This window comes from Gadus macrocephalus, chromosome 8 (genome assembly GCF_031168955.1).
Source record: "Gadus macrocephalus chromosome 8, ASM3116895v1".
Classification (NCBI taxonomy): domain Eukaryota; kingdom Metazoa; phylum Chordata; class Actinopteri; order Gadiformes; family Gadidae; genus Gadus; species Gadus macrocephalus.
The window spans coordinates 21,898,665-21,925,605 of record NC_082389.1 but is presented as its reverse complement, the minus strand read 5'-3'; the positions used below and the strand labels follow the sequence as shown (position 1 = coordinate 21,925,605).

Genomic DNA, 26,941 nt, shown 5'->3' with positions numbered 1-26,941 from the left:
GCCCTTCACAACTTCCGGCGGTGAATTATATTTGGTAATTCACCGTTGCTAAGTATAATTGACCGCTGTCAAGGAAAACAACAGATTTTTCACCTCTAATGACATCTTTGGTATCACTCCGCAAGTACCGGTAACTTCTTCGGTTGCTAAGCGTCGTCAACGTCTTTGGCGGACTATTTCTCTGCCGATCAACACTACGAATGCTGGTATTAAATTAATTGTAAAAAGACACACCATGTGAAGTAATTTTTTCTTTTTGACAAGTACCTGTGTAATTAGCGGGATAATGTAGAGAACGTCGCCGGTCATGATCGAAAATAAGCCCCTTCAGGGCGAAGCAAGTTCGCCCTGTCGGGGCTTATTTTCCCGATATTGACATATTGACGGCGTTCTATACATTACCCCTTATAGTGGAGCAGATTGGTAAAAAAAATCGTTGACTTTGGTAAACAAGCATGAAATTTAGCACAGATACTATCTAAGGGCCACTATTTTGGAAAAAGGCGTTGGCCACTCAAATTCAATATGGCGGCCATTTTTCAAGATGGCGGCCATTGCTATTCAATGCTTATTATATCAATTATTCAAACAGTTATCCAAGCATAATATTTGATACAAATACTATCTAAAGGACATGTTAATGGAAAAAGATGCTTGTCCCGGTAAAATTCAAGATGGCCACCATAGTTAAGATGGCCACCGTTCCTGTCGAATATTAATTATTTTAATTGTTCAAATGGTGATTCAAGCATACAATTAGGCAGAAATACTCTGAACACTCTTTTGGAAAAAGAAAATTTCAGGAAGGCAACCATTTTCAAGATGGTCACCATTTCTGTCAAATAGTCATAATGTCTGCTTTGTCTGCCTCCTCTCCTTTGACCTGTCCGGCCTAGTTAAACTTGCCTGGGATATGAAATCCCCGCCGGCATAGCCCTCAGGTTCATTGGAGTACACAAGCCTCTCCACCACGGCAAGGTGCAGTCCGCAGAGAGGAAGGGCCACTGGGAAGTGGCCAGTAAATTTTTTTCAAGATGACTGCCATTCCTATTCGATGTTCATTGCCACTGTTTCCAAATATTGATACAGAAAATATGCCTCTGTTAAGGCCACTTTTTGAAAAACTTGTATGGCCAATAAAAAATATTTTTTCCAAGATGGCCATCATTTTGGTAGTATGTACACTGATGCACACATGCATGTTAGCAAAATAATCCAACGGCCACAAAAATTAAAGATTCATTTTTCAGGGTGGATGTTGCTTTAATAGTGTACTCTGTTGGGACTGAGTTAAAAGGAAGGATAAAAAAAAGAAAAAGTTCTATTCACATTTTTACCAGATCAAAGGCCTTCTGCTTAGACTGTCGAACCTGAGATTGAGAGGTTGTGCCCTGTAGAGTCATAATAAAGACTGTTAGAAATGGTAGCCAATGCCTCCCCTACTTATTTTATTCAAATTTGCACAGTTCTGTGCAAGTGAACCCCAATCTAAAACATTTGCATCTTCCACGGCACTCTGATTTGCAGCCACCCATAGTTGTTCACTACTTTGTGCAACTGGTGCATTTGCTGTCCAAAATAACCCCCATTGTTCACCAAGCTTTATCCATCCCCAGTCAGCAGGACTCTCTGCTTCTGGCTGACACTGGGTTGCTTGACCCCATATGCAGCCTGCCTGATATGCAGCACGCTTAGTGTGTTGAAGCAGAGCTGCTCTTGTTGGAGGAATGGCCTCATATGGCCTCTGCTTTCGGGCAAACATGTCAAGTCTAGCCTCTACACCAGGGGTGCCCAACCAGTCGATCGCGGTCTACCAGTAGACCGCCGACAGATCCCAAGTCGACCGCGAGGGGTGAAGAAGAAAAAAAAAAAAGGTAGGTTTGCAATGGAGGTAGGTTTGCAATGTTGACACTAGGCTGGTAGATCTCGGGAGGTTGGCTACTTGAAAAGTAGATCTTGGGTCAAAAAAGGTTGGGCACCCCTGCTCTACACTAACAGCTGTGCTTGATCGATCATACAGCAGGACCACAAACTGCTCAAGGATCAAATGAGGGCTTTCTGGGAGGTATATTTTGGTATACTTTTAGTATGTTATTCAGCACACCAAATACTACTAGAATCCATTGAAAAACCTTTTGTATATATATTTTTTTCATAGATTGACTCACCTATTCCTTAACACATTACATTGACCTCTAACAGAAATGGTGGCCATCTTGAAAATGGTCGCCATCTTTAATTTTTTAGTGCCACACACCTTTTTCCATGAGAATGTTCCTTGAAGAATATTTGTACAAAATGTGATGATAGCATCACCATTTGAAGAATTTATGTAAGGATTCAAGAGAAATGGCAGCCATCTTGAAAAATGGTTGCCATCTAGAATTTTTGAGGGACAAGCACCGTTTTTTAAATAAAACATTCTTAACACTAGGAACGCCGGGCCACTTTTACTTACTACTAGCGCCACAAGAGGGGTCAAATGACCCCCAAGTCATTTGAATGAGAGGCTGTGCATTTGCACATAATGATCACTAGGTGGCGCCAATGAGCTGCGATCGCCACGTGTGTGTGTGTCGCAAGCCTAGTCCTCACGATTTTGTCATAAATGTACATATATTAAGTACAAACAGCCTATATTTTCACTAAGGGTTTAAGATTAAATGATGAAAATAAAGTAATTAAATTAATTGAGATATGCCTATATTGTTTTGTTTGTGAAACCTCAGTTGGCTGAGTGGTCTAGAATCTGCCCTGCAATACAGGCGACACGAGTTTGCGTCCTGGGTATGTCATTTAATTCTTGCCGTTGGCTTATTTTTGTAATTTCCTTTATATCAGAGAAATTAGGCCTTACAATTTACTTTTTCTATAATAAATATGTCTTACAGTATCCCTAGAACCCAAATATTCCTTGCAAAAACTCATGGTAAAGTTAATGTTAATATTAATCTTACTGATAAGCCTTTGTCACAATGACAAAGACACTGCATGGGAAATTGCAGCCACATAAATTCCATTCAGGTGAGTTTCACGGCAGGCAGCCAAGAAACTCACCTCTGACCACTGACCACTTCTGTTGAGAATAAATACTAGAATATTCAAAGAAATGGAAAATAAAAGTTTTTTTTTATTCCTCCAGTATTCCTTCCTAAAACACTGATTCGGTGGGGATTGAACCCCGGACGAACGGGTGTTAGAATAATTTGCTTCTCTTTCGTAGATCGCACCATCTTTCAACGTCTTTGTTTAATACGACTGCATCACCTTCTCTCACATTTCACTTCATCAAGTTTGAAGTCTGCTAGTCAAGACTGCTCATGATCATATCGCTGCGTTATCTCTGTGGTGATCTCCCCCCCCTGGAACAGCGGAGCCGTCGCATTTACAACAGAATGAAACCCAATAAACCACCAATGTGTGCAGGGTCCGGGAGGGTAAATTGGGGTTCTAGCTCACGCGCGGAAATATAAAAATGTGTTGCTCCAAATAAGCAACAAAGTCAGTAACGTGTCAACTGTGTTGTCTGTGTTGTTCTACTAAGCAGCGGACGCTTGGTGGTGACGTATTACGACGTGATGACGTACTGTATGTACAAGAGCCTACCGTGGCCAGGCCACAGTTGCGATTGCCTAGTGTGAGTACAGGCCAGAGAACAATAGGGGCCAGTTGAGCACGGTTAGGTGTGAAAACGGCCAACGGCCACGGCCAGATGGCCTGAAATCGGCTTTGTGGCCTTACTTATCTATTCAAATGCAAATGTAGTGGCTGGGGGAGGGGAGGTGTGGCAGAGAGAGAGCGATTGAGAAACAGACCATTTAGTATTCAGTTCCCAGGCAACTTCTTCTCATGAGGCAGGAGCTGACCACACAAACATGATACTTTTAAGACTAAGCCATACACAAAGTATCAAATATATTAAAGAATAGCAAATCATTACGCTTGGATGAATGAAATAGTATTTTTTTTTATTAAACAATGAGTGAGACAACGTGTGTGTGTGTGTGTGTGTGTGTGTGTGTGTGTGTGTGTGTGTGTGTGTGTGTGTGTGTGTGTGTGTGTGTGTGTGTGTGTGTGTGTTAGGGATCGACCGATATATCGGTCGGCCGATATTATCGGCCGATATTCGCGTTTTTTACGTGTATTACGCGGCAGATTTTCGCCAATTCTCTTTTTTTTTTTTTTTTTTTTTACTTGTTCTACCTCACCTGTTTTTAATATTTGTTAAATATTGTTCATCTACTTGTTCTTACTTGTTCTACCTCACCTGTTTTTACTATTTGTTAAATATTGTTCATCTACTTGTTCTTACTTGTTCTACCTCACCTGTTTTTACTATTTGTTAAATATTGTTCATCTACTTGTTCTTACTTGTTCTACTTCACCTGTTTTTACTATTTGTTAAATATTGTTTTTTATATTGAAGTTCAATAAATGTTTCTTTGAAAAAAAAAAAAAAAAAACGCTCAAGAAAGTCGGTATCGGCGTATCGGCTAAGGCTGATGAAAAAATATCGGTATCGGTATCGGCCCTAAAAAAACGGTATTGGTCGATCCCTAGTGTGTGTGTGTGTGTGTGTGTGTGTGTGTGTGTGTGTGTGTGTGTGTGTGTGTGTGAAATGCATTAGTTATTACTCATTACTTTTGTAATGCGTTACTGCCCAATACTGCACATAACCAAATTACTTGGGTTTTAAATTAGTGTATTAGAGTTTATTAGAGTATAGAGTACATTGACATTCAGTAAGTCAGTAAAAAAAGAAAACAAAAAAATACGGCTGACTTTGAATGAACTAGGAACTGGATGAAAAATAAATGTCTTTTTTTTAATCTTTCGGTTTCAGCAAAGTCTAATCAACATTCACAGCAGATTATTTTAGCAGGCTCACTGCATTTCCCACAGACAAGTCGCCTACATGATTCACAGACGTCACTAGTTTTGTTCCCACTACATCTGGCGACTTGACACTTTTTCCTTTTGGTAGGTGGGGAAGGAGTTTCAATCAGAAGTCGCCTACGTGCCACTGGTGCTGCCACTGATGACACAGTCCTGGCCATTCTCTGAGGCGCACACAGCTGTTTCACAAGCTCCAGAATAAATCTCTTTCTGGTCATGTTGACGTCCATGCACTGTTTGTACAGAATGTGTGCATTGATTGCAGCCAGGTCTAGGATGATGTAGAACACAGCTACAGGCTACAAGCTACAAGCGTGCCATCTGGTCCATAACATCAACGCCATATTTAGTGCTGTTGTAGTGGGAAACAGTTTCGGGCATTTTCTTGGGGCCATTGTCAGTTGAAACTGTCTGGTGCATTGTGCTGAGGAGGCTGACGTTTAAGTGTGGCTTCCCCAGCCCTCAGCACCTTGGAGGAGAATCTTTCCATCTGTGCCTTTGTACACGGGGGCATCTCTCGTCAGATTCTATTCATTGTGCCAACAATGGTGGTTTTGTGCGCCAAAAGAGTGTTTGCCAGTGGTAACGAGGTAAAGTAATTGTCTGTCGTTACATTTCTTCCTTTCTCCAGGAATGGCTCCATCAGACGAAGCACAACATTGTCTGATAAGTGCTGTCCAGATGGCCTACTGTTGTCTTTCCCTAGATAGGGATGGGCATTCAACATGTATTTGGTTTCAACTAGAGCCCGACCGATATATCGGCAGGCCGATATTATCGGCCGATATTAGGCATTTTTCAAACTATTCGGTATCGGCATTATAATGGCCGATAAATGAATATAAAAAAAAAATATGTATATATATAGTTTGTCCACCAGAGGGCGCTGTAACGCCCCAAACCCGCTGATTCAGGCAGAGTGAATGACGGAGATCGACGGAGATCGTCGGTGTTCATAGCTGTGTTCGAAATCATTCCATATCACGGATATAGTGCACTATATAGGGGGCTCGCCATTTTGCAGTGGTGTTCGAATTCTCAGTGGTTAATTTCATGCACTAAAATTTGAGTGTACATACGATGTTCCCTACTTGTTACTCCGTATACCACAATGCAATGCGGTAGTGTTCTTCCGGAGAAGAAGAAGAAGCTGAATAACCGCGAAAACTAATACATTTAATGATGGAGTCTCCGGCTTTCGTTTAGAGATGTCAACAATTTAATTGGGAGTTAACATAGAAAATGTAATATTCAAAATTAATAAAAAAAACTTGATCAAGGAAATGTTGCATTCAACATCAATACAAGCTCCAGCTTTCCTCGGGATTGTCCGGTTTGTTTACATGATGTGGGAGCATCTGTCTGCGTCACACAAATACCCGGCGCATTTATTGACGCAAATGACGCTTAGAAATGTTCAGCGTAGTGTCCGAATTCTCGTTTGTTCGTTCCCTATATAGTGCACTATATCATAAACACTATATAGGGAATAGTGAGGGAGTGAATAGGGAATGATTTCCAACACAGCTCATGTGTGCAAGTGTGTTCATGGTAAGTTGGCAACTGTCACAAGACATACATTGCTTGAATAACAATTAAAAGAACATCCCCATCAATTCTCTAAAGTCGATAAGCATGACTTAATTCATGACTACCATGTCCAGTTTTGCTGTTGTTACGTGTTAGTTGAGAGTGAAAAGGATTTAAAGGATAACTACAAATAACCAATGTTAGGGAAATCTGTTTGTTTTGTTGCGCGATTCTGGATTTTTTTTTTTAATATATATCGGCCGATATATCGGCATATCGGATTTTTTAATCACAAAATATTCGTATCGGTATCGGCCTTAAAAATCCTATATCGGTCGGGCTCTAGTTTCAACATCAGCGGCTACCCAGAATTTTATGCCACATTTATCCGGTTTATTTGCCATTTACTGTGTGAAACGACAGCGCGCCTTGGTGGGGAACAATTGTTCACCAACTGTTATGTTCTCCCCAGGCGTGTGAGAAGCAGTGCTGTTTTTCACAAATCGATCAAATGTCTCCGATATCATGGCAAATTTGTCCTCCAGAAGGCGGGCAGCCCTTGTGCTCTTGTCATCAAAGCGCAGATAGCGCATGATATCTCTGAAATTCTGGCGAGACATTGTTTCCTTGAAAACAGGATTTCCCATTTCAGCAGACCAGAAGTCCTCCAGTTTCTGGCTTTTCCCGCCGGCAATACCTCTCAAATAAACGAGACCAACAAATGCTTTTAGTTGGTCCATTGTCGCATTGAACATATCAGCATTGTTTCGGTCAGCTTCGGCCTGAGTATACTTTAGAATCTGTTCCCACATTTCCATGTCAAGCAAACACAGTAAACTGCTCAGTGGATCTGTGATATTTTCCTTGGCGCGAGGTGTGGGCCCTGGAGGTTCTCTCATGACATTGGCCTATGTTGCTCTGCCTCTCGAACAGCATGGGGGTTGTTCAATCCATATGGTACCATCTCGTGCTTTCGCTTGCATGGATGGTGATGTCTCTTCCATGGATGTGGTCGCCTCAGGTTCTGATTCTGAACCTGAATCAGATTCTATAACAGCGCCACTTCCATCATCAGCTCTCTCATCATCACTCTCTAGCTCGCATGCCAGTTCCTCTGCTTCTCCATCAGATACCCCTCTGAAATACTCTAACTCGACCAATATTTGCTCTGGCGTCCAGTGCCTCTGTCTGCCTCTGCCTCCAGGATGCATTATAAAAAATGGATGCATTGCAGAGACACAGACTGCTCTACTAATTTATAGCTCTTTGTGTCTCAGGGAATGCAATTATCATAACACCCACACCCACATTGTCTATTGTCTATGCTAGGGTACTTACTTAGCTATTCATTCAAAAAGAACGTAACAATTTGCATTTGATAGTATAACGCCCACCAAGTTGCGCCGCAATTTTTTTATAACAGTAGAACAGGTAGGATTCAAGTGGGTTCCCCGTACAGTAGGGTGACCAGACGTCCTCTTTTGCCGGACATGTCCTCTTTTGGAGACCTAAAAATGTGTCCGGGCGGAATTTCAAAATTGTCCGGGATTTTATTAACCTCTTAAAGGAGCATTTCAAAAAAAAAAAAAGTGACCCTTAAGAGAGTATCTGTGCCGAATTTCCATATGTATTGAAATTGGGTCCTATGTGTAGTCGAATAATAAAATAAAATTCTAATTTGGTGCCGTCTTGACCGAGAAAAGGCAGAAAGTGACTTTTTGGCGCTTGTGGATTGAAGACAACAACTCCCACCATGCACCACGATGCACAGCTTCGCTGGCGGCCACTCCCGCTGATCATCTCCGCCTATCGGACACCTCCTTGTTCCATCTACTAATGGAACAAATCAGCGTGGAGCTTGACCCGACGTCACTGGCAGAGAGTAGTGACGCTTGCACAGAAGCATACGGCCGACATCTTTCTTTATTCTGGGTGGAAATAGTAACATAGTTACGCCATTAAATGCGTTTATGTAAACATTTTTAGCGAGAAATGTGCATTTTACTTTCATAATGTTCGCTCGTTGAATGTGAAGGATGTTTGGTTTGATAGTTATGACGAAGAGGGAACGCTCCACTCACTTGCATGGACAGCGTCTCTGGTTGCTAAGCAACCTCAACGTCTTGGCGGACTATCTGCTGATCAACACTACGAATGCTGGAAACACACCAGACACACCATGTGAAGTTATTTAACCCGATTATTATTATTTATACCCGATCTAAACTCTATCATGCACCCAAACACGGCGGCGTTTGGGTTTCCTACCTCGGACTCCTAAATCCAGCGCAGCCACAGGCGCGTTGAACCATTTTTGTGACACACAATGATCAAGCGTCAAGTTGCGTCAGTACCCTCCGCCATTGTACTTCAGTTTTATCAACAGCCTCTGTTATCTTAGCTTCAGACGCTGTGGATGTTAGTTTCTGCTGGTGAAGTCCCACCCACTGGCACTGCTCTAATAGGTCTGTAGCGTCAGTGGGGCCCACCCCCTAGAGGGGGGTGGGACTAGTGTTTGTAGTCTTACGAGAATCCTCCCCTCTTACACTTCCTATTTTCTTGTACGCAAAAATCGTCATATTGCGTCATCTAAAACAGGAAGTGTTGGAGATCGATACGGATCTCTCCAGTGTCTCCAGAAAATAAGGGAATGATGCTAGACCATTCAAAAATATGCGGGGGGTTCTAAAAATACAAAGCTTATGTGAAATGGGTGAAGTTGCCCTTTAAACCCGAGCGCCCCCGAGGGCGGGGGCAGCTGCGCCAACGTGTGCTGTAAACAGCTGTAAACAGCACCACCATGCTCCAACATGTCCATGGTGCATACCCACGTAACGGGAAGAAGCTTGGCTAAAGGTTCTGGGCTACTATCCCATAGTTTTAAGGTGGTATTCACTCTAAATAATGTGTTTTCTCTAGGCGAAAATTGAAAATTGACATTTCTTACTATGTTCTAGCTGAATTTACTCTGACACAGTAACATCTATATTCTGACACTTCTGCAGCCACCTCACAGGTGTTACCTTCTTTTTTCAACCAACTTTATTCATATACCCCTTGTAGTTGTGGAGGCATACTCTATTCATTATAGGCATGTCATTTCGGGCAGGAGGCCTGTGAAATAGGCCTAGGGCTTAACAGGTTAAAGCCTGAAACATGTTCACATCGAATTTGCGTTGCGTTTCTCTGGGTCGTTCACAAACTAGTTAGGCTACGCCCTCGATCCCCTACTCACTTCTATTCGCTTTGCATTGGAAGTGAGAAGGGGGAGTGGTGAAGAGCCTTCGGATGGCATGGTTTGATTGTAGAGTTATCCTAATGTTTTGTATTTATTTTTTTACCATTATTGTTTTATAGGGACAAACAGCATTGCACTGAATGCCACATAAATATATAATTATGTTTTTGCACGTTTGTATCATTCTAAATCAAGGGAAAAGTATAGGCTCTTCCAGCTAATTCCTAGTGATCGGTCTGAGACTGAGCCAGAGAACGTTCGTCCGGGGTTCAATCCCCACCGAATCACTGTTTTAGGAAGGAATACTGGAGAAATAAAAAAAAACTTTTCATGTCATTTATTTTCCATTTCTTTGAATATGCTAAATTGCTGAATTGATAGTATTACTATCAATATGCTGAATTGATAGTATTTTTTCTCAACAGAAGTGGTCAGTGGTCAGTGGTGAGTTTCTTGGCTGCCTGCCGCGAAACTCAACTGAATGGAATTCATGTGGCTGCAATTTCCCATGCAGTGTCTTTGTCATTGTAACAAAGGCTTATCAGTAACATTAACTTTACGACTTTTACCAACTTTACGAGTTTTTGCAAGGTATATTTGGGTTATATTGTAAGACATATTTATTAGATAAAAAGTAAATTGTTAGGCCTAATTTCTCTGATATAAAGGAAATTACAAAAATAAGCCAATGTCAAGAATAACATGATGTAACCAGGACGCGAACTCGGGTTGCCCGTATTGCAGGGCAGATGCTAGACCACTCGGCCAACGGCTGGTTCACAAACTTGATGGAATACATGGCGATTTCTCTCTCAGCCACACCCACAGTGTCTATTGTCTATGCTAGGGTACTTACTTATCTATTAATTCAAAAATAATGTAACAATTTGCATTTGATAGTAGCAAATTATGTGTTGCAATAGTTTGAACAGTGTGTCCATTCATTTTTATATCCTTCTTATAATTATATTTTATTTATTTATTTTTAAATTATATTAATAAAATAAAAAATGTATATAACTAAATATATATATATATATATATATATATATATATATATATATATAAATATAACTTTTATTTATTATTTTTTTAATGTCACGCAATCGACCTGCACTACTCTCGCGGTCGTACAGTCGACGTATTGGCCACGTCCGTCAGTCCGTCTGTCTGTCATGGCAGACAGACGTCTCTTAACACTAGAACAGCCGTCAAAGGGGTCAAATGACGGACAAAGAGATTATTTTCACTAAATGTTATGCCTACATCACTGTTTGAACGATTTACATAACAAGAATTTGACAGAAATAGCGGCCATCTTGAAAAAATGGCCGCCATGTAGAATATTTGGTGGCCAACGCCTTTTTCCCAAAAAGTGACCCTTAAGAGAGTATCTGTGCCGAATTTCATGCTTGTATACCGATTTGAACGATTCTCTTCAAAAATGCCATTAATCTGCTCCACTATTACATATCCCGCTGCTTCGGGTTTTCCTTTGTAGGCACATTGAGAGGAGGAGCGGGTGAAACCGCTGTCAGTGCGTGTGCATGTACAAAACGCAGGTTTATCCAACAAGTCGTAGTGTACCCGCGCACCATTGGCATGTATGCGCGCTTGTCTCTGTGTGTGTGTGTGTGAACGAGAATGACAGGGAGAAAGAGTGCTACGCGGAGATGAATGAACGGAACGATATTTATAATTTCAAAATCACTTTTAAAAAAAAACAGCAATCAATTTGTGGCGCTCAGTGTTGATTCTGTGGGGCTGCGCCACACAGGCGTAGGCTATGGGAAACACTGGTCCGGGAGGGTAAATTGGGGTTCAAGCTCAACCAGGCAATTTACCTCGGGCAGTGTAAACGCGGACCGTGCCGCGTAAAAGGCGTGCATAAGATGGCATATTAGGCAGTCTCGCGCTGCTCGAGCGGCAATCAGTGCGAGAGCCTGCTGCTCTGCGACCTGTGGTCACGTAGACCACAGTTCTGCGACTGAGGGTTTCTTTTCATCTGGAAATAAATATATTATTTTATCAACGTATTGTGTTTTTATTATATTATCGTAGGTAACAACTCAAAATGTAAATGGTAAATTTCGGGACGATTCGGGATGGTTCAAAATGTTTTTTGCGACGTTTCCGGGACGGTGGTGAAACCCCTGTAGCACACTAGCCAAAGGTCGGAAGTATGAGTCAATAGTTTGCTTGCTCCCTGTTCAAATGCACGTAGCAGGTTGTCAAATCTTTCTCCTTCACACAGACGTTTACACACGCTCGATAATCTCTAGGACCCCCCCCTCCACACATTAGCCACTAACAGTGGCCATTCCCTATCCTTCTCATACTCATTGGCCTGCCACAGATTCCGAATTTAATGACGCGCCCCTTCCACGTGTAGCTGGTCAAAATAAAAAAATTAAAAAGGGAAAATTTACTGGTCGCACACATGCCCGACCAATGTAAAATTCAGTCGCACTCACAAATTTTGGTCGCAAAATGCAAACATTTGGTCGCAGTCTGGAACCCCCTGCTACTATTCCAAATTTAGGGTACAGCCTTAAGCCACTGCTTTTAAATCACGAATGGCGTTTGTCTTCATGGTATCAGCCGAGTGAGTTCTTGTCGCTCAAACAGCACATTATCTGAACACTGATCGGTCAAGGTCAGTATGCAAATAATCCTCCACCTTTGTGCTGTGGCACCAGCGAGGCAAACCACTAACCTGCAGCTGTAGCAGATGGGCTAAATTCTGAGGTCACTTGAAGGTCGGCGCGATCCTTATTGTTGACGGGATATCTCTGGAGCAGGCGGCATAATGTATGCACAGAATTGGGAGACATTTTTAATGTCATGGCAGACTGGAGGGCTGTCAAACTGTTCTTCTTCCAGACAGTAAGGAAACGGCTTGGTCCCTCCCTAAAAAAAATGTAGCATTAAAACAGCATAAGAGCACGTCCCGATGCATATTCCAAGAGGTTTGAAAAACATCATCAAAAAAGCCCCACACAAATAATACAGCATTCTAATGGCAAGTTCTCAACCGGAGCATTAAGCCCGATGGCAAATTGTCAATTATTCACTTCAACAGCAGAAGCCTGTACGCAAACTTCACTTCTATCAGGGAATACTTAGATACATTTTCACAACCATTCAATGTCTTCGCTATATCTGAAACCTGGATCAATAAGGACAAAGAACTGGGCTTTGACATGGATGGTTATGAACTTAGTTATATGAATAGACTAAATAAGAAGGAGTAGCCATATATGTAGACAAGATATTAAACTTCAAGGTGCTGGACAGTATTACAACCGTAGTGGACAATGTTTTGGAATGCATACCAATAGAAATCTGCAAAGGAAAAAGTAAAAATCGAATCATTACATGTTTATACAGGGCACCTGGCTCTAATAGTTTTTTAAAGACTGGATGGGGGACATTTTCTCCAACAAGGGTAACAAAACCATTTTCATTTGTGGAGACCTCAATATTGACCTTCTTAAACCAAATAAACACAAAATGACAGATGAATTTATAAATGCAATGTACAGCATGAGCTACTATCCCGTCATTACCAGACCTATCGGAATCACATCACATTGTGCCACTCTCAGAGACAATATATTCACTAATGACATTGAAAACAGTACACTAAGCGGACTATTGATAAATGATGTAAGCGACCACCTACCAGTTTTTAAAGTTTATGACAGGAACTATAAGAACCATAAGCCAGTCAAAAATGAAGAATAAAGATGAGTTAGACCTGAAGAATCGATGATTGCTTTTAGAAAAATTCTCAGAATATTCAAAACATTATACAATATAAACTGTCCAATAACACAATATACAAGAAAAATTAAATACTCTGAATGTCCATGGCTCACGAAGGGTCTACAAAATGTCTGTAAAAAGAAAAATACACTGTACTGAAATTTTATAAGGCTGAAAACTGAATATGCTGAGAAAAAATATATAATTTATAATATAATATATTGGAAAATAACAAAAACTTAAAAAATTGGTTCTGGACTTGTTGGGAAAAATAACCTGCTGAGTACATCACATGTACATTATAAATATAGCTAACTCCTACCCTAGCCTGATGAGCACATCACATGGACACATTATAATATAGTCGACTCTTGCTCTAAACCCAACGAACACATAACACAAACATGATAATATATAGTCAGGTCAAGGCCGGAGCTGAAGGCCCCATCTCCCAGGCAGGCAGATGGTGGACACTCAGACAATGCACCAGTATCATCTCCAGAACGGGAGAGCCACATTAATTTATCACACAGGAGACATTTTGAGAGCTCTTCCCCGTTAGGAGGAACCAAGAGATACCTCTGCCCATACTAGGGGCCTGAGAGCCACATTAAATTATCACACACGAGACACTTCGGGGGGGCACTCCCCCGTTTTAATTTATCACACCAGAGACACGAGGAACTCTCCCCGTTACGAAGCTCTCTCAGGGCCTGGGAGCCAAAACACACCGAACCGCACACACCTCAAACGCACACACCTCATCGAGAGGAGGATACAGCATAAGACTGTATCACACAGGAACTCTTCACCCTTCTTCTGAAGCAGACCTTCCACGGAGGCGAAGCTCCAGACGAACCATCAGCGCTGATTAGGGACTTAGACATATTCGATTTCTCACGCTTTATGACTCTGTATAACCGTTGCCACTTTACTTAATAAATCCAAGGTCCTCGTGCCGATAGACTTTATTACCTCTCCGTCTCATTTTATCTGGTCCAGTAGCTAGACAGACCGTTTTTCCCAACAATTTGGTGACCCTCGACGTGATTTTTTCTGAATTGAACACGCAACTGGGAAACGAGAGACGGAGAGCGGCACGACCTCGGGACCCCGGAGCACCGGACCGATTCCTGCAGTCTCACCTCGCATGCGCCCAACAAAAGGTAGGCAGAACCTGTTGATAAAATCCAAACTCTGCATAGTTATATAGGAACCACATTAGGAGGTGAGACTGTGAGAGCGGTTCGCTACGGGATATCTCGTGGGGACGAATAGGACTGCATCCCAGTATTTCCCCATAAACCCAATTGACCCTGAACGCGTGACACATCGAATATCGGCTCGTTGCATGGTGAAAGAATACCCTCGAGACCATAGGGCCTATAAGAATCGGGCATAGTGATACAAGACTATCGATGGCCACGTAATGGATGTGTAATGGAGACACCTATGTCTTAAAGGGGGGTTAGAGTCCCCTTCTTTGTTTAGGTATTGAATAATTTCGGTGGAAAGGGGGTTAAAGTCCCCACCTATGTCTTAAAGGGGGGTTAGAGTCCCCTTCTTTGTTTAGGTATTAAATAATTTCGGTGGTAAGGGGGTTAAAGTCCCCACCTATGTCTTAAAGGGGGGTTAGAGTCCCCTTCTTTGAATGTGTATTAAATAATTCTATGTGGTAAGAAGGTTAGAGTCCTTTATCAGGGTTAGAGTCCCTTTGCAGAGGAAACGGTGCCTAGGGCATGAGTGACACACAGAGAGAATAAGATAAACTAGGCTCGTTGCGTGGTGAAAGAACACCCTCGAGGCCTAAGGCTCGCCGCCCTTGATAAGTGAATCTGAGGCGCCCGAAGAAGCACAACGATTTCTTGGCCATATATTCATTGCATATGCGGGGACTGACGGACAGACACCTGAACTGACGCAGACTAGGGATAGCAGAGACCTCTCACCCCCACCTTCACGACCAGAGAACAAGTGCGTGTGTACGGAGTCGAGAACGAGAGTCGGCGTGGGTGGAAGAATAGGAGAGCATGGGTGAAAGAGAGAGACAGAGAGACAGTGTGTATGCGCGTGAGAGTGAGAGAAAGGCTGTGAGCGACTCCGTGTGTGCGCGTGTACGCAAGAGGTGATGTTTCTGTGTGTGTAAGAGGCTGTGAGAGACAGAATGAAAAGTCTGTTGTTATGTTTCTGTGTGCATCTGCGAGAGACAGAATGAGAGGTCCGTTGATATGTTTCTGTGTGCATCTGTGAGAGACAGAACGAAAGGTCTGTTGATATGTTTCTGTGTGTGCGTCTGCGGGAGACAGAACGAGAAGTCTGTTGATATGTTTCTGTGTGTGCGTTTAGAGGAGACAGAGTGAGAAAGGCTGTGTGCGTCTCTGTGCGCGTGTACGCAAGAGGTGATGTTTCTGTGTGTGCGTTTAGAGGAGACAGAGTGAGAAAGGCTGTGTGCGTCTCTGTGCGCGTGTACGCAAGAGGTGATGTTTCTGTGTGTGCGTTTGGAGGAGACAGAATGAGAAAGGTCTGTTTAGGTGTGTGTGTGTGTGTGTGTGTGTTGGTGTGAGAGGGAGAGAGAGAGATAGCAAGGAGAGATAGCAAGGAGAGCTAAAGTCGGAGGACGATCGAGAGGGACCATTTTCCCTCTAGACAGTTGGAGGTAGCGATAGAGTGCGTGTTTTTCTAACAATGAACGGTTGTTTCAGGACCACGAGAAGGGGCTCTGTATGGTTTTCAGGCCCAGAGTGTAATCCCCTTTCCCATATGTGTAGTCCTCCCATTTGAGGTCCCCGTCCACCATATTTGAAGTCCTCTACTCCACCTCATGTTGTAGTTCCCCTCCCTAGAATTGTATGGAAGTTAAAACCTGTGAGGGTGTTTTGGTTCGGCCTGACGAGGCCTGTACCAATTTCGGTGGTCAGCTTCGTAGTTTTGTGTATATAGAAATTTGGAAAGGGGGAGCAGTATTAAGTTATATATCCGGGAATTAATCCGGATATATAGTGCTTATATCTAAGCACTTTGAGATTCTTGAATATAAAGTGCATTATAAATAAAATGTATTATTATTATTATTATATATATAATAAAGTGAAAAGTTATTTGTGAATGAAGGGACAGAAGGATCTTTTTGTGTGTGAGAGATAGTTATTAGGCCTTGTTCCATGATGGAGAGTTGAGGATGTTGCATTCCAGGCTTATCTGTTAACGGTCCTAGCTGCTGCTTGACCCTAAGGGGAGCGAGGAAGGGTGAGAGAGAGAGAACACATTTCCCCCCCCATTTGTCGAGCTACACCATTCAGGCAGTACAGAGAGACACACTAACACACAGTACAGAGAAAGGAAATAGAGTGTGTTCAACTGAAAGCGTGTGGTGGCCATACGCCATAAAATACCACATATCCAAGGAATGCAGGTAGAGCTCTGTTGAGTTTTCAGGCTTTGATAAATTTGTAGTTCCCTGTCTGCCATGTTTGAAGTTCCTTGTAGTCTCTGTCCATAGGTTTCACCTGAACAACCCCTCTGCTGGCCGAGAAAAGGAACTACCCATGGTTTCTCTCACACCCAGCCCCCAGAGCACACTCGCTTTCAAGGCGTTATGGCCGCACCCAACGTGGGAGGGAGACACGCAGAGAGAGAGAGAAGCCACATTCCACCCTTATCTGTTGTCTTGCACCAAACAGCACCCCGTACTGAGGAGGGAGAGAGAGCGTGTTCTCCCGAAGGAGGGAGAGAGTCACAGGGAGACACGCAGCGGATATTCACATTATGGCTAATTTGTTTTTCTTTAAGTTTAGTTTTAGTTTTGTTTTTTATTCAGGATGATGAACATCCTGACACAGTTACCATTCAGGATGAAGAACATCAAAGTTCATGAGGAGGTTATAAGGACAATAACGTTGATACTTTAATAGGACAACAGTGATGATAATCTAATGCAATTGGACTAAAGAAGGTGTTGCTATTAACTAAGTGATTCATATTATTTTCACACAGGAAAGAATAATTGAATAAATATGGATATGATAAAGAAGGAGTATAATAATAAAATAAAATAAAGTAATCTTGATAAACTGTACAAGTAGGACTACACCTATTAAAATATGGGGTGTATCTCTTTGGTCAAGGATGACAGGTGGATTGAAGCCACATCTGCTGGGAAGGGGTCCTACATGCTATGTTGTCAATTTGGATTCGGAAGTAGTGGGTTTACCTTTCAAATGCCACTACTGCTGCTGCAACACTTTAATAATTGTAACTCTGATAAATGTATAGTTTCCCTGAGGTGTATTCATTACGCACACACACTTGGCTGCATAGGGCAGATGGGGCTGAAGACTCTGTCTCCATCCCTCCACTTTGCGATCTATACCACCATATAGGTGGGGATTGATTGTATTCCAGGTACGGCATCCTGCAGCGAGCCAGTATGGAAGGCTGGTTAGCCAACGACGGGTAAGATCCCACCTTGACACCCGGGACGACCTAAGGCAGGCACAGTCACGATTACTTGGCAGAGTCGCTGTGGGCACTGGCTCACTTGATCATGAAGTGACGAGCTGCAACAATCATGGGAAGTCCCGTCTGGGGTGTAGGGTGGAGAAGGAACAGGAGTCAGATATGTCAGCTCTGGCAGCAGAGGTGGTCTTGGAACGGGGCTTGTCGCGTTTTATTTTATTTTACCTTTGTGGTATAGAAGGCCACTAACGCATGTACGTTTTTCGGTTTAGTGCATGACTTTGGAACAGCGTGGTCTCCGGCGGCTGATGGTAAACCCACCCATATTGGGCTTTGGTTTTGGACATACTGGTTTCGATTTCCCTTCCCAAAAGATTGGTTTTAGTTTGCTGATGGTTAAGGTTAGACGTTTCGACGTTGGTTGCACCAATTGCGCAAGGGGGGAGGTATTGAGGAGAATTAAAAAATAAAACAAAATTAGAAACACAAGGTTTTTTCTTCACCATACTTGCAAACAAACAAAAAAAAAACACAGTGTTCAACAGATGGGTAGAAGCAGTCCCATCAAAAGACCAAAGTGCGGCTACAGTAATCAAGTTTTGGACTAGAGCAGTCATGACAAGGTTTGGAATTCCGTCAGAAATAAGCTCAGACAAAACGTTTATTCAGAGAACACTCAAGTGATTCAACATTTGCATGTCGAATAAAGACTAGTCTGTGTCTACAATCCTCAGACCACAAGGTATGGTGGAGAGAGGAATGGGACGCTTGAGACAAAGATTAACAAAGTTAAATTCACTACGACTGACACTAATGAGTTATCGCATGAAAACTAACAGAACGACGCATCTAACCCCGCATGAAATGCTTAAGGGTCGACCCATGCATTCACCTAACATTCAAGGGTCCCAAAAGGGACTTCCATTAGAGTAATTAGAAATAGAATTAAGGAAAATATGTTTGAACATCTAACTGTTGTACATAAGTTTGTAATTCCAGCAAGAGAAACACAAAGTTCCAGGGCCAGAGGAGGAGCCAGATGCAGACACGCCCGGAGCCGACGAACTACCCAAGAATGATGCAATCAAATTTTGGCAGGGTTTGAATCAGTCCTGTTTTGGTGGTCCACTATTAACAAAAATGTTGATTGGATAAATAATATATACTATAATCAGCAACGTTTTGTCAATTTTTCCACGGATAAGGTCAAGGGACTATATAGATATAGATATGCTATTGGCAGAGCACGGAGGGGTGTGTGGGATGATGAAGACGACATGTTGTACTTTTATCCCCAATAACACAGCACCGGATGGGTCGGTGGCCAGGGTGCTGGCAGGGTTACAGTCCCTCAGATTAGATTTGGCAGAGAGCTCCGGCATTAATGACCCCTTCACAGGATGGATGGAGAGCCCAATGAGCGATGGGCGCTACAGGTGCAGCAGGTGCCATCCAAGCTTACCTGGGGATCGAGTATACACCGGAGAGTTTGGACGAGGGACCGCCAGAGGGGCCCGACCTGATCCGGCTGGAGAACAAGATGGAGCTCGGGGATACACACGGGCGAGATTCCAGGGGCCTTGATTGCCCGTTTATCAGATGAGGTCCTGAGCGCAGTTGAATAAAAGGGTCTAATGCTCAGGTGGCGCCTTGCGACCACCTGCCCGTGATGACGCTCAGGACTATTCCGTGGTTTCAGTTGTTCCCGTGCCCCGGGCCTACCCCGAATACCCCATGCGTGTGATTGCTTATTGTTACACGACCAGCTAACTCCTCCTCACATCCTTAGTGTGTGGTCATCTAGGGATGGGTTGAGGGGGATTGCCATTCGTTGTGTACCTCATATCTTTCTGATATTATTATTATTATTTAGGGACACGTTTCAGGGTTGCATTTCTTTCCTGTGATTGTTATTGTGTAGTGTTTGTGTGATTGTTGCATTTTTGTTTATATCGGTATTGTTTACTGTTAGTTTTGTTGTTGCATTTTGTTGTTGTTGTTATGGTTTGGTGTTGGTTTTGTTGTGTATCATCTGCTGCCAGTATTGTTGGTATTGTCTGCTCGCGATGTAAGGCCGGGGTGGATGCCACCCCCTAGGTGGGGTGTGTATGGCATACCCATGTCTGAAGCATGGGTGGCGTTTCTCCCACGTGGTTCCCCATACGCCCGGTCCAGCGAGTTGTTTTAGTCCCATGCTCATGGTTGTTTGTTTTTATGATCATTTTGTCTTCTTTCTGTTATTTCTAATGGTGTTATAATGGTAGTCCCGTGCTGGAGTCCTATCCCTCGTACCCCTAATGAGTAAAAGTCGTCTTGCGACGACTTGAGGGGGATATGTTGGGAAAAATAACCTGCTGAGTACATCACATGTACATTATAAATATAGCTAACTCCTACCCTAGCCTGATGAGCACATCACATGGACACATTATAATATAGTCGACTCTTGCTCTAAACCCAACGAACACATAACACAAACATGATAATATATAGTCAGGTCAAGGCCGGAGCTGAAGGCCCCATCTCCCAGGCAGGCAGATGGTGGACACTCAGACAATGCACCAGTATCATCTCCAGAACGGGAGAGCCACATTAATTTATCACACAGGAGACATTTTGAGAGCTCTTCCCCGTTAGGAGGAACCAAGAGATACCTCTGCCCATACTAGGGGCCTGAGAGCCACATTAAATTATCACACACGAGACACTTCGGGGGGGCACTCCCCCGTTTTAATTTATCACACCAGAGACACGAGGAACTCTCCCCGTTACGAAGCTCTCTCAGGGCCTGGGAGCCAAAACACACCGAACCGCACACACCTCAAACGCACACACCTCATCGAGAGGAGGATACAGCATAAGACTGTATCACACAGGAACTCTTCACCCTTCTTCTGAAGCAGACCTTCCACGGAGGCGAAGCTCCAGACGAACCATCAGCGCTGATTAGGGACTTAGACATATTCGATTTCTCACGCTTTATGACTCTGTATAACCGTTGCCACTTTACTTAATAAATCCAAGGTCCTCGTGCCGATAGACTTTATTACCTCTCCGTCTCATTTTATCTGGTCCAGTAGCTAGACAGACCGTTTTTCCCAACAGACTCAGAAATTATGAATGATGAAAAGGAGGAGTACAATATGGATGTTGTGGCCAACTATTTTAACAAGTTTTTTGTCAATAGTGGTCCGGACCTAGCAAGAAAAATTCCTGATCAAGGGACATCTGAGCTAAATATGGGAAAATCAATTAGTAGAAATTAGTTCTCTGTTTCTCACAGTAGTGGACGAATGGGAAATTGTTGATATTGTTTTGAATTGTAAGGGTTAAAAATCAAATGATTGTGGTGAGATAGATATGACTGTGGTAAAAAAAAGTGATTCATGGGATAACAAAACCATTCACATACAGCGCCCTCCATAATTATTGGCACCCCTGGTTAAGATGTGTTAAAAGCCTTAAAATAAATTCAATTTTATTGCAGAAAAATACTCACACTGAAAATTGTAGAAAAATTTAGCCTTCAACTCAAGTGAATTTTAAGTGGAAAAAAAAGTCCCTGACTTAGAAATAATTATTCTTCATAAAATCACCTGTTGCACAATTATTGGCACCTTTAACAATTCCTAGGAAATAAATGCAATTAAAGTATCATCATCAGTCATTTCTACAGTAGTTCACAAAGTTGATCAGAGTATGTAGGAACATTTAATTAGTAATTCATAACTTCCTGTGTCCCTGGGGTTTAAATATGACGTGCCAGAGGCCATTTCTCTTCAACATGGGAAAGACAAAGGAATACACCGTTCAAGTAAGGCAGATGTGTGTCGACCTTCACAAATCAGGCAATGGCTACAAGAAAATAGCCACTCGCCTACACCTGCCCATATCTACTGTCCGAGGAATCGTCAAGAAGTTTAAAACAACTGGAACAGTGGTAAACAAGCCTGGACGAGGACGCAAGTTCATTTTGCCACCACACACAGACTCCAAAGCTCACGGTCACAGAATTTAAAGGAATGGTAGCATCTTGGGGTCACAAAGTCTCCAAAACAACCATCAGGCGCTATCTACATGCCAACAGGCTGTTTGGGAGGCATGCACGGAAAAAACCTTTTCTCACTCAAAATCATAAACGCAAACGCCTGGAGTTCGCTAAGCGGTACATGACCTTCAACTAAATCTACCCAGAAATGGTTCACCAGACACAGAATCAAGCTCCTCCCATGGCCATCTCAGTCCCCAGACCTCAACCCCATTGAAAACCTGTGGGGTGAGCTGAAGAGGAGACTGCAGAAGAGAGGACCCAGGTCGCTGGATGATTAAGAGAGATTGTTCAAAGAGGAATGGTCGAAGATCCCTCTTTCTGTTTTCTCCCATCTTGTGAAACATTATAGGAGAAGATTAGGTGCTGTTTTGTTGGCAAAGGGGGGTTGTACAAAGTATTGACATCAGGGGTGCTAATAATTGTGGCACACATGATTTGTTGTTAAATAATTATTTCTTAATGTGGGATTTTTTTCCTACTGAATAAATGCACTTGAATTAAAGGCTGGATTTCACACTTTCTTTCATTGTGGTCCTATATTATTTAGAAAAAAAATGAATTTATTAGAAGCTAAAGAACACATCTTAACCAGGGGTGCCAATAATTATGGAGGGCGCTGTACATCTGTAATTTATCATTCCAAACTGGTACATCTCCAAACAAAATGAAAATAGCAAAAGCCATACCTCTGTACAAATCTGGGAACACACACCACTTCACAAATTACAGACCGGTCTTATTATTGTCACAATTCTCCAAAATTCTTGAAAAACTATTCAATAATCGACTGGATAATTTCACAGATAACACAAACTGCTCACTGATAATCAATACAGATTTACATCAATAGCCTTATTAGATTCAATTGAAGAAATCACAAATTCTATAGACCAAAAACAACAATCAGTAGGGATATTCATAGATCTAAATAAAAGCATTTGACACAATAAATCATGGCAGATTAATAAAAAAACTGGAAACCTTACGGCATCAGGGGTATAGTGGGCAACTGGGTGAGGAGTTATTTGAGTGACAGGCGACAATTTGTGACACTTGGTGATTGTTCCTCTGAGCGTTTGGACATTGTATCTAATGTAGGGTTGCCGCGGTATACGGTATTACCGTTGTTACCGGTGTTGAGGCCAACACTGTTTTTTTTGTTTTTTTTCAGTAATAAAAAACAAATTCAGTAAAAATGAATAATATTATTATAAATAAGAAAATTAAAATGTGTAGAATAGGCCACAGTTATGCTCTGTGCGGGAGAATTGTCGCGCCGAGAATTGACGTGCTTCCTTACAAGACCGGTAACCATAGCAACGCCGGTAAACAAACCCCGCGAAGCCAAATCCCTACGTGAGCTACGGCCATCCGGAGGCGCACAGAGCTTTTGGCCGTTTTTAATAAAAATTATATTATACTATTAGATATAGAACGTTATAAGACGCCGAGAATTGGCGCGCTGCCAGCCGCTGTCACCGAGTGTGAGAGGAGAGTTGACGGAGAAGATGGCGGTTGATATATAGTTTCAAAGTTAATACCCTTTATACCGGTAATAACGGTGTTGACACGAGCGTATTACTCGGTGTGAAAATGTCCACACCGCGGCAACCCTAATCTAATGTGTTGAAACTATTATTGTTTGCTGACGATAAATATCTTTTTTTCAGGTGATGATTTAGATAAATTAGTAGAGGTGATAAATTTAGAAATGAGCTAATAGAATTATGGTTCAATATTAATAAATTATTGTTAAACTTGAGCAAAACAAAATCTTTGTTATTTGGAAACTGCAGAACAAATTAACAAATTAATATACAGATTGATGGCGTAGACATTGAACGAGTTGGTCAGATACAATTCCTTGGTGTAACAATTGATGAGAAACTAAACTGGAACTCTCACATAAAACATATACTCCAAGTTGTCAAGAAGCATTGCAGTATTATATAAAGCTAAACAGGTTCTGGATCATAAATCACTACACATCCACTATTGTTCACTGGTTTCACCTTATTTAAGTTACTGTGTAGAGGTTTTTGGGCAATAATTACAGAAGTACATTACATTCACTGTTTATTCTGCAGGAAAGAGCTATACGGACCATTTTCAATGCTCGGTATAGGGATCATACGTTTATTGTTTATTTATTTAGCTGTTAAATATTTTTTTCGGGAATTTCAGATTTCAATTAGTTTTAATACTAAAATATATCAATAGTGAGAAAATATATATTTATTTTCATGAACGTTTTTTTTATATATTATATCTTTGATATGAAAATACAAGTAATACATTTTATTTTTAGAAGATGATATATTTGGATACGTTGAAAAAATTATATATCTATATCTATATAATATAGCAGGGCTCTTAAGTTTTGAACTGAGTTCAGAGTGAGATTTTGTTGGCGGCGGCGGGGGGGGGGGGGGGGTATATTCATATGTGACTGCATACAAATGTATCCACAGATAAAGTGACTAATGTATGATAGTAAGCATTATTGGCCCTTAACCATGGGTGGATTACTGCACGGGCAGTTAGTAACTGAAGTAGACTGAGCCGCCCCACAAGTTACTAACAGTGGGGCCCAGGGCCCCACAAGTTACTAACAGTGGCGTCCAGGGCCCCAGTGGCGTCCAGGGCCCCACAAGTTACTAACAGTGGGGCCCTGGGCTCCACCGTCAGTAACTTTTAATGTTGCATTGTCGAAGCAATCAGAATACAAAAATTCAAGCGAAAACAGTAATAGTAATAGTAATAGTATTACTACTGAGTAAATCAATTTAAAAAAAGATCAATAGGGGGCACTATTTCAGTTTGTGAATTCTTACTACTGAGTAAATAAATTAAAAAAAAGATCAATAGGGGGCACTATTTCAGTTTGTGAATTCGAGACCGGTCACGAACAAGTCACTGTCATTTAAACATGGAGCAACGGTGAACTCTAAGTGGAGCGTTGAAGCAATGAATTTATTTAGTTCAGATCATTTAACAAGCCTGGAGATGATGCAACCCCAAAAGGATTGCTACGAATTATACTCGATTGTGGACCGCAATCTATGTTTCCAAATGTGTATGTAGCGCTACGGCTTTTTCTGACTCTGCCCGTCAGTAATTGCGAAGGGGAGCGGTCATTCTCTCTTCTGTCCAGGATAAAAAATGAACTGAGGACGAAAATGTCACAAAAACGCCTCAAGGCACTTTCTCTCATGGCAATTGAGAGCGACCTTACCAATGCACTGGACTTTGATGATATCGTGGAGGATTTCGCACGGAACAGAGCCCGGAAAAAATGCATTTCATAGGTGAAATGCATTACTGTCAATTAATGTAAGGAACTGTTCGTATTGAGTTGCTTTAAGTCGTTTTTATTTGTGGTTGAAAGCGGTGCATTCGAAATTCGTTCAAATCGCCAAAAATTGCATCAATTATATATTTTTTTTATCCTGTTTTGGTTAAATAAAGATGCATTTATTTGTAATAATTATGTGAGGTTGCCCTTCCTGTGCTACAAATCCTGCTGAGTTGCAGGTATAGGCCAATGACTTATTATCGCCAATAAGTTTGTGTGTATTCTGGGTGCGTGTGTTTACGTTGGAAGGGGGGGGGGTGGCCTGCGGGGTCCACGTGCCCAGGGGCCCGATATGTCATAATCCGTCTATGCCCTTAATACTAATATTCAGAAACATCACTGCCTCAAAAGGATATTGGCCTAAGCAAAACTAGTATAGGCATGAACTTATAAACGTTGCAAACATGCAAAAACATAATTATATATTCATGTGGCATTCAGTCCAATGCTTAAAATATATCTGTGGCATTCAAGGCAAGGCAAGGCAACTTTATTTATATAGCACTTTTCATACACAAGGCAGACTCAAAGTGCTTCACATATAAACAGTGTCATGCAATAAAATAAAATAATAGGCAAGTAAAAGAAAAACATATGCAAAAATAGAAAGTTAAAAAGGCATTTTAGTATTAAAATAGAAAATAAAGGCAAAGTTATTTAGCAGAAAGCTATAGCAAACATAAAAGTCTTCAGTCTTGTTTTAAAGGTGCTCAGAGTTGGGGCAAGTCTTAAATCCTCTGGGAGTTTATTCCAGCTATTTGTTGCGTAGTAACTAAATCCTGCTTTCCCATGTTTTGTGTTTACTCTGGGGATAATTAACAGATTGGGGTCTAAAAGGCTGATGTAGTGGAAGCATATCAGTTAAATATGTTGGGCCTAAACCATGTAGGGATTTATAGGTAAGCAACATGATTTTAAAATCAATTCTCTGACTTACAGGAAGCCAATGTTCAGTAGGCCAATGCTGTGGTAAACTGTGTAAAGTATGAACAAGTGTTCTATTCTGTTCAATAGATAGAACTTTATCAATCCCCTGTTAATGTTTGTCCCTATATAACAATAATGGTAAAAAAATAAATACAAAACGTGAGGCTCTACTTAACCCCCCCCCCCCACTCAGTTCCACCAATGCAAAGCGAACAGAACTGAGTGTGGAACTACTGGGCGTAGCCTAACGCCTCATGCCCACTGCATCCGTCCGTTGACTGATCCCATTGACTTTGAATGGGGACGGACGCGCAATGCATTGTGGAGCCGTGCGCTCCGTTGGAGCCTTCGGCTCAGTCAACATTTTTAAAATGTTCAACTTTTTCGGCAGCGACGGATCCGTCATCCAACCAGATCGCGTATGTAAATTTAAGCACTGTATCACTACTCAGGCTCTGACGACCCCGGAAAGCTCCCCAATCTGTCAGCCAAGCCTTCCGACGTCCTTTGACTGACGGTGCAGTGGGCACGAGGCCTAACTAGTTTGGAAACGACCAAGAGGAACGCACCGCAAATACAATGTGAACATGTATGAGGCTTTAATAAAATCCCGGACGATTTTGAAATTCCGCCCGCACACATTTTTTTTTTAAAGTGTCTCAAAAAGAGGGCATGCCCTGGCAAAAGGGGACGTCTGGTCACCCTACGTACGGGGAACCCA

General features: G+C 42.0%; 1 protein-coding gene across 3 annotated transcripts in view; it reads right to left on the bottom strand.

Annotated features, from left to right (window-relative positions):
* ythdc2 (YTH domain containing 2) overlaps nt 1-26,941 on the bottom strand; it is a 225,158-nt gene that overhangs the window by 169,577 nt on the left and 28,640 nt on the right. For all 3 annotated transcript variants that reach the window (XM_060059908.1, XM_060059910.1, XM_060059909.1), the window contains exon 5: nt 12,381-12,574. In XM_060059908.1, the coding sequence (XP_059915891.1) occupies nt 12,381-12,574 (194 nt within the window). The remainder of the gene's footprint in view (nt 1-12,380; nt 12,575-26,941) is intronic.